Source organism: Helianthus annuus, chromosome 17 (assembly GCF_002127325.2).
Source record: "Helianthus annuus cultivar XRQ/B chromosome 17, HanXRQr2.0-SUNRISE, whole genome shotgun sequence".
Classification (NCBI taxonomy): Eukaryota; Viridiplantae; Streptophyta; class Magnoliopsida; order Asterales; family Asteraceae; genus Helianthus; species Helianthus annuus.
In genome coordinates, this window is record NC_035449.2 from 3,674,883 (window position 1) to 3,683,086 (window position 8,204).

An 8,204-nucleotide genomic window follows, 5' to 3' on the forward strand; every position below is an offset into this window, starting at 1 on the left:
AGGTGTTACAGTACAAGCTGTGGCGAGGTTTATCGTACTTACTTTGTCGGGAACCTTCAAAGCACGTGTTTGCATCACCGAAGGAGCTTCTCCTCAATTCTTCATCTATATGAGAGGCCTCGTCCAACCTTTGTTGTACCTGCTTTGTTGTTGGTCGGTCATGAGTATTTTGTTAGGCAACCAGTGGTTTCTTGGTAGATTTCTTTGGAGTCAACACCGCTTTAATTAATCTTTGACATCAGGCTTTTTTGCTGAGCTGGGGGGTGCGACTCTAATTGTTGTCCAACAATATTTAGCTCTTCGACCACGTCAACGTCATCGTCTATCAATTTACAACTTTGGAAGTTAAGCTTCCGCCAGAAGACGTCTATGTCTTCGAGTTGAATCAGACGCTCTGCACGGTTAAAAACAACATTGTTTAAGTCACATGATTAACGGAAATATATCACACAAGTGTTGCACGTTTAACAATTATTACCTTCACGCGTGTACTTTTCTATCCTACAAGCACAGGGCAACCCACAACTGTACCACATTTGGCAACCACATGATGAATGAATGCGCTCCAAGACATCTAGCTTCCTAATTGCCTCTCAACTCAACAAGTCAAGGGCTGTATGGGATACTTTTCCAAGTAGGTGTTGAAACAGCGGGTGTTTGTGGTGGTTCATTCTTTTTTCGATGCTTTCTCGAAAAGTCTTCCTTATTTCACCGAACTGTGTCTCAACTATATCCCGGACACATCCAACTACACGGTCCAGCGAGCTCCTATCTAGGACGTATCTCTTTAAGTTGGCGTGTTGGCTCTCAACTCTGATTGTGGTACGATTACCAAAGTTGCGCCTCTTATCAGTCCACGCGAAGACGAACATCTCCTTATAGTCTTTTAGCCAGTTATCGTACACGTAATTGAAGACTCCTAAAAAGTAAAAATAATTTAATAAAATTTGCATAGGTGAGTCGTATGTTATTAGAAAAACTTACTAGAACGTTTGCACTCCACAAGTCGCTTTCGCATGTTGCAAGTGGTACTCGTAGATGGGTATGGATGGAGACTCAATCAATGTCCCCCAGAATCACAAAAATTTATCACAGTCTTCGTCTGTGAAGGCAGCCTTGCAGTGCTTCATAACATTCTCTTGTATGTGCCACCTGTAAAGAAGCCTGGAGGCGTTTGGAAATACTTTAGCACACGCGCCCATAAGGGCTAGGTCTCTATCCGTTAAAATCACACGTGGCTCCATACATTCATCCAACATTTACTTGACCCTCTCAAGCACCCACACAAAGTTATCACCCTGTTCTTTACTAACAACGGCATGCGTGATAATAAACGATTTGTTGGTAGGCGTCATACCAACAATCTAGATAAATGGCATATTGTATATGTTTGTCTTGTACGTCGCATCGATCAGCATGACGTGGGGGAATGCACGCCACATGTCTCTCGAGTACCGATGAAGAAAGAAGATCTCTGTTACGATCTGTGTTCCGGGTTCCTCCCGTGTCTCGTAAATAAAGTCGTTGTTTATCAGCACGTTTTCTAGTGACTGCATGGGAGTCAATCCTTGTCTTTGTTCGGCTCTAATCTTCGCCACAATGTTTTGAACGTCTTTCTGAACATGAAACCTGTTGGGGTCCTGCTTCCATATCGTTTGAAATATTTTGCGCGGCTCCATGTTTTGAGCTGTCAGCTGCTCGATCAGTTTCATTTCGCTTGGAGTAAACCTTCGCACAAACGCGTGGGCCGACAGGTCCTCACAAAGTTCGTGGTTTTTTTACTTCCGGCTTTTCTAAGTGTTGCTGTAGTCTGGTGCTCACCACCACGATCACATTCAAGCCATACCCTCCCGGTTCTTCCCCCGATTTTCTTTGATCGACGGGTGACAATAACGAAACCATCCACGTTTGCTATTTCTTGTATCTGTTTCTTTAGTTCATCTAAAGAGTTGAAAACCTGTAACATCGACAATAATAACGATAATAATAATAATAATAATAATAATAGTAATAATAATAATAATAATAAAAATAATAATAATAATAATAGTAATAATAATAATAATAATAAAAATAATAACAATAATAATAATAACAATAATAATAATAATAATAAAATAGTAATTGATACCTGCTTTTTTAAGTACGGATTGTCCGGGATGGGAGGTGCCTTACCACCATATCTACCATATCCACCATAACCACCATATCCACCATATCCTCCAACGTCCGCATTGTTTTGATGAACGAAAGGAGTGCCCGGGGAAATGAATTGCTGATGACCACCGTCTCCTCCTTATCCACTGTATCCACCATATCCACTGTCTCCTCCGTATTCACCGTCTCCTCCGTATCCACCGTTTCCTCCGTATACACCGTCTCCTCCGTATCCACCGTCTCCTCTGTATCCACCGTTTCCTCCATATCCACTGTCTCCTCCGTAAGAGTATTCACACCCGTATCTATAATCCGGATACCCTTGTTGCGTCGGATAACTTGGTTGACCAGCATGGTATGAGTCATCTACAGGGGCTGTTTCATCAACAGGAGGGTGCGTGTTCAAATCTAGAAAGGGTGTGTTTTGTTTTCCTTGTATATTAGACACAACCTTCTCTTGCTCATTAGAATCAGGAACGCCAGACTCCTCCAAAATAGACGACCGTATCATCATTAGTAAATAGTAAACTAACACAACAAGTAATTAAAAAATTTAAGCTAATAACTGTTACCGGAACGCTTTCGGGCACCCAATTGTCGCTAGAATACTGCCTGAAGAGATAGTTGCCGTCCCAGTATGATGACATTTCAACACTTCGGGATGATAAGAACACAAATGCTAACAACAAGAGGTCGTAGAAGAAACAGAATGAAATGAATGTTGAATTCTCGTATAGGGTGTGGAAATAGGCAAAAAGGTGTATGAATATGTAGACTCATATTTAATCATAAAAAAAGGCATGTGATCAAATGATCAATAGATTCTGCTTGAAAATCTTGTATCCGATTTTTCAAAAGTTATCCAAAAGAAACAATAATACGATTAAAATTTGCATGCACGTACACCAAATTAAAATTTAAAAGTTTTATTCACTCATAACATACACAATACTTAATATCAAACACGTTCTCAACACTTAACGGATGGAGCATCTCGATCCTTTATTAGTTCTTAAATACAACCGACCACGTGGCATTAAGTAATTTATCAAGCACTAAACCACATAGACCCTTTATTCTTAACATTCAAATATAAAACGATTTTAGTTCACTTTCAACTTAAAAGAATAATTAAAACTCGTTCACGATAGTATTGACCATCTCCTTTATGACCTCCCAAGCTTTAATCACATGGCGTTCTTCTGTGAGTGTGGCTCCAACCACAAACCTCAGCAGATAAATCCCAGCAACCACGGTGTGAGTCAGATAAACTCGGCCCGTTGAGTTGACTCGCTCGAGTAGCTTTTTGTTCAACGACTCGGTGCAGCTGGAGTCAAACCCGTTTAGTTGTTTTAACCGAAAACACACCAAGGAAAACCTTCGTGGTACAACAATCTCAAACCTCACGTCTGATTTCACAAGTCGTTCGAACGTTATCGCCATTTGGACATCAGAACGAATGTGATTTTGTAGGTTTGCAACGCCATAACTACGTAGGACAAACCATAAACGTAGAGGCCTAAACCTTCGCGACGTCCCCACTTGCCAATCCATGTAACTCACCACCGAGCCTGACTCGCTATGTTCGTTTTTCAAGTACTCAGGATTGGTTCCAAGCGCATTAACAATCAAATTAGGGTTTTTAACCCACAGGCAGCAGCACTCCGCGTAACAGAGTAGCCACTTATGCGGGCTCAAACTCAGCGAGTCGACCTTTTCTATTCCATCAAGAAAAGGTCGATACTCTGGGCATATGCATGCATTTCCGCCATATGCCCCGTCCACGTGGACCCATATATTATACTTGTTTGCCACCTCAGCAAGGTCTTTAACAGGATCCACTGCAGTCGTGGAGGTGGTCCCAACCGTAACACATAGAAAAAGTGGGACCCGCCCTTCTTCCACGTCAGCTTCTATGACATTTCGGAGACTATCAGGTTTCAGAGCAAACTCATCCTCCACACTTGTTGGAATAGACCGTATGTTGCATGGATGAATACCCGCGATCTTGCATGCTTTGTTGTACGTAGAGTGAGTTTGATCAGACCCATACACGACTAATTTGTCGATATTTTCGATACCAATTTCGTTAAGAACATGATCTCTAGCTGCAACAACGGTGCTCAAAATGGCCTCGCTTGTTGTCGAATGCACAACGCCGCCTCCAGAGCCCGAAAACATGAAGCTTTTTGGTAGTTTAAGCATAACACCGAGCCAATCCATCACCACCATCTCAAGCTCCGTCACAGCCGGTGAACCAACCCACTTGAACCCATTCGCATTAAAACCGGTACACAAAATTTCACCAATGAAGGCCGCTGAACTCACCGAAGCCGGAAAGTATCCGTAGAAGTTTGGACTCAGGAAGTGAGTAATACCCGGGATGAGATCGTTTTGTACGTCTTTTAGAATCGTGTCAAACGATTCGGGTGTGTCTGGTGGTGTCTCTGGTAGCCGGTTTTTCAGGTAACCGGGCTGAGCTTGGCTACCGACGGGGTAGCTTTCGATATGTTTGTAGTAATCAGCGATGAAATCAACCGCTTTGTGTGCTTTGGTTCGAAGGTCTTCAGGGTTAAGATGGTTGAAGTGTTTGGAATCCAAAGATTCTGGGGCTGTGATGAAGTTGGAATGAGGGCTTCCCATTTTGTGGGTTTCAACTTTCAAGTTAAGTTTAAGAAAGGATTTGGGATGGAAGCAAAGGTGAGGGTGGTGATGTATTTATAATGCAAGCGTCGGTACTCGGTACATGTTAGGGGTGGGGGTGGTCATCACTCACTCATCACTCACAACACACAGTCAAGTTCTGCCATGTCATCAACCATTTTTCATCACTCATAACCTTTTTTAGTGGCAATGGTCATCACTCACAACACCCAACAATAAACCCTACACCCCCTCACGTGTTCCATCACTTTAACCTTGTCACGCGTGAAAAACTTCACGGAAACCATATTCCAACGTGATGAACAATTTGGTGGCGGTGGAAAAATGCAAACCACCACGCTTGGAAAACTTCATCACGGGGAAAAATTACAAATTTTCAGAGCCCGAATATAGTACAAGTAACTTAGGTTTGGATTATGGCCTCTAAAAAGATAGGGTTTAAAAGAGCAAACTTATTGTTTTAGATTGGTTTGATTTCTTAGGTTGGGTGGTGTGGTCTCACGTCTATAGGGGCATTATCACGCCACTTAAGTGTCACGTAGGTGACACATAAGCGGTGGGCTTTATCATTAACTTGCATAGTTGCACGATGTGAAATAACGCCCCCTGTAAAGACCCTTTAACTATATTAAAAAGAAGAAAAAGAGTAAATAAAAACAAAATATGATTGGTTGATGGAGGTGAACTCCATTGCTTTATTCCTCTCTCGCCCGCTATTCCTTTGTCGGAGGCCAAGGATAGCGCACCCATTGGCGGAGGCGGGGTGGTGTAGGGCGCCATGGGGCGCTAAAATGGGTGAGGTGGCAGGGACGTGAAACCACAATATCAAGTCGTATACAAAGAAGCAAACTACTATTTATTATAGTTGTGTTATATTTTTGCTTAGTTTGAAATACGGATAAAGGAGAATCGTTTATAACAATCAAATAAGGAAAAAGGTCCACAAAATTTCATTTCGCCTTCCTTTAAAAATGTTGGAACGGCCCAACAGATTTTAAGGGCTCTATGAATACATTGCCTACCCAAACTCAATTACGTCACCCCAAAGACGACAATTTGACGAATAAAGGCGTTTAAAGGTGTTTAAAGGTAGGGGTCTGTTACGCAAATCTTAACTTTAAACGGCGTTCGATGAACCACTAAATAGTCGTTTAAAAGTAGGGGTATTGCGTATGCCCTGACTTTATAAGGCTGTTGAAAACGGTGTGACTTGTGAGATTGCAGTGACACTCCCGTGTGCTTAACAATGCCTTTTTTAATTAAATCCAATATATATTTGTTTTGACTTTCAGAGTTAACTAGTCCAATTGTTATATGATGCGTTAGCCTTTTGAAAACGCGCATTCTGATGTATCCGATTGAACTCAACGTAACATATATAAGCATTGCGATTGGATTGAAACGTAAAGTAAATCGTAATTATACCTTAGAATCATAACGTATTATATATATGACCCAACTCATACTTATAAAATATAACCAATATAATAGAAAAACTGACACGTTTAATATAAGAGCTTTATTAACGTGTAATATAAGAGCTTTATTAGTGCTTTCTAAAATAACGTGTTATATTTGACCTGACACATTTTCCAAAAAAAGTTTACGTCGAAACGTAGGTCAGCTCAGATTTATACAGACACTTACAAATAAATATGGGCACGTAAAAAATGGTTTTTAAACGAAAATGTATTATATTTTATCGGGCTCGTTTTCAGGAAAATTTTATGTCGAAACGTAGACAAACTTAAATTTATACAGACACATACATAAAAATATGCACGTAAAAATAGTTTTTTAAGTAAACACGTACATAAATAATGTTTATCATGTTTGTTTACGTATATTTAACAATAAATAATTTATAAAATTAAATAATTTAGTTATAAAATATTAATTTGTAGGATAAGATCTAATAGTTTATCCTAACGAATAAGAAAATAATGATATTATAGTAACCGATAAAGTCATAAAAATTGATTGGAGCAATCGGAAGTAGTAAAGACAAATCTAATAAATAATAACGTAAAATATATATATTCTTATTTTCATTTTCAATACATACAAACACAAGTATGATAATGTCAGCACGGAATAGTGAAATCAATTGATTGGTCAAAAGTGGGGGTCAGGTTTATGTTTTTTTTTCTCTTTTACATAAAATAGTTATTTATGGGTCCTGTCAAATTACAATTTTATCACCTGTTTAAATTTACGATCTTGCCCTCAGTTAGAAATTAAATTTATGTTTTGCCCCAAGCTTAAATTTACGATTTTGACAGCTAAAAATTACGATTTTTCCCTTAGTAAAATATTACGACTTTGCCCCCGATTCAAAATAAAAAAATGGTTTTTCATTCAGTTCAAAATATTATTTTATCCTGATTTTAAAATTACGATTTTACCAAAGCTAAAAATTGCAATGTTGCCATAGTTTTTTTTGGGCAAAATTATGGTAGTGTTTTATTTTAGTTGGTTTACTCAATTTAGTTTTTATTTGTGCCAAACAGCTGCCTAGCACTCGCCAATTGGTCCTGACAAATTATTGTTTTGCCCCCAACTCTAAATTACACGCTTGCCATCATTTTAGTTATTTTTTTTTATCATAACTATGATAGTGTTTTCCTTTATTTGGTTAACTCGATGCATCTTTTTTTATATCGTGTTATAAGTAGCATGTATGACTAACCGAAATAAATGCGTACATGTCATTAAACTAATAAATTTTTGGTTTAGCGCCACGCAACGTGGGCGACGCATAACTCTAGACGGCAATAGTTCTGCCGCCCAATTGGTGGAAAATGAGCGGCTGCCCTATTATTTTTTTCATGTTAGTATAATATAATATAATTACAATTGCCCCCTTTTAAAAATTACGATTTCGTCTACAGTTTAAAATTACGTTTTTCCCCTCAGTTTAAAATAAATTTATGTTTTTGTCCCTAGGTAAAAAATACGATTTTGCCCTTAGTTCAAAACTACGATTTTGCCCCATTTCAAAACACAATTCTGGTTTTTGCCCCAGCTAAAAATTACGAATTTGCCCTCAGTTTAAAATTATGAGTTTGCCCTCTTTTAAAAACTTATGATTTTGCCCCCAGTTAAAATCTGTATTCTTGTCATCGTTTTAATTTTTTCTTTTCAAAACTATAATAGTTTTTATTTTACTTGGTTGACTCAATTTAACTTTTTGGTCAAGCAGGTGTCTAACACTCGCTCATTGTTTATGACAATTTACTATTTTCCCCCAACACATGCTTGCCATCTTTTTCTTATTAAAACTATGGCAGTCTTTTGTTTTAATTGGTTGAGTCGATGTAATTTTTTTGAGATCGTCTTATGAGTAGTATGAATAGGTAACTAAAATACATGCGTACATGTTA

At 38.7% G+C, this 8,204-nt stretch overlaps 2 protein-coding genes across 2 annotated transcripts; both read right to left on the minus strand.

Annotated features, from left to right (window-relative positions):
* Window positions 1–2,296: 2,296 nt before the first annotated feature.
* LOC110921475 (glycine-rich protein 2-like) lies at window positions 2,297–2,668 on the minus strand. Its single transcript, XM_022165802.1, has one exon. The coding sequence runs from the start codon at window positions 2,666–2,668 to the stop codon at window positions 2,297–2,299; it is 372 nt and encodes a 123-aa protein (XP_022021494.1).
* A 474-nt stretch (window positions 2,669–3,142) lies between these two features.
* LOC110925576 (tryptophan decarboxylase TDC2) lies at window positions 3,143–4,827 on the minus strand. Its single transcript, XM_022169503.2, has one exon. The coding sequence runs from the start codon at window positions 4,798–4,800 to the stop codon at window positions 3,289–3,291; it is 1,512 nt and encodes a 503-aa protein (XP_022025195.1). The 5' UTR covers window positions 4,801–4,827; the 3' UTR covers window positions 3,143–3,288.
* Window positions 4,828–8,204: the final 3,377 nt, after the last annotated feature.

Bases quoted from the DNA above. Each gene is read 5' to 3' on its own strand.
- LOC110921475 (XM_022165802.1), bottom strand. From the start codon at position 2,668: ATGATACGGTCGTCTATTTTGGAGGAGTCTGGCGTTCCTGATTCTAAT.
- LOC110925576 (XM_022169503.2), bottom strand. From the start codon at position 4,800: ATGGGAAGCCCTCATTCCAACTTCATCACAGCCCCAGAATCTTTGGAT.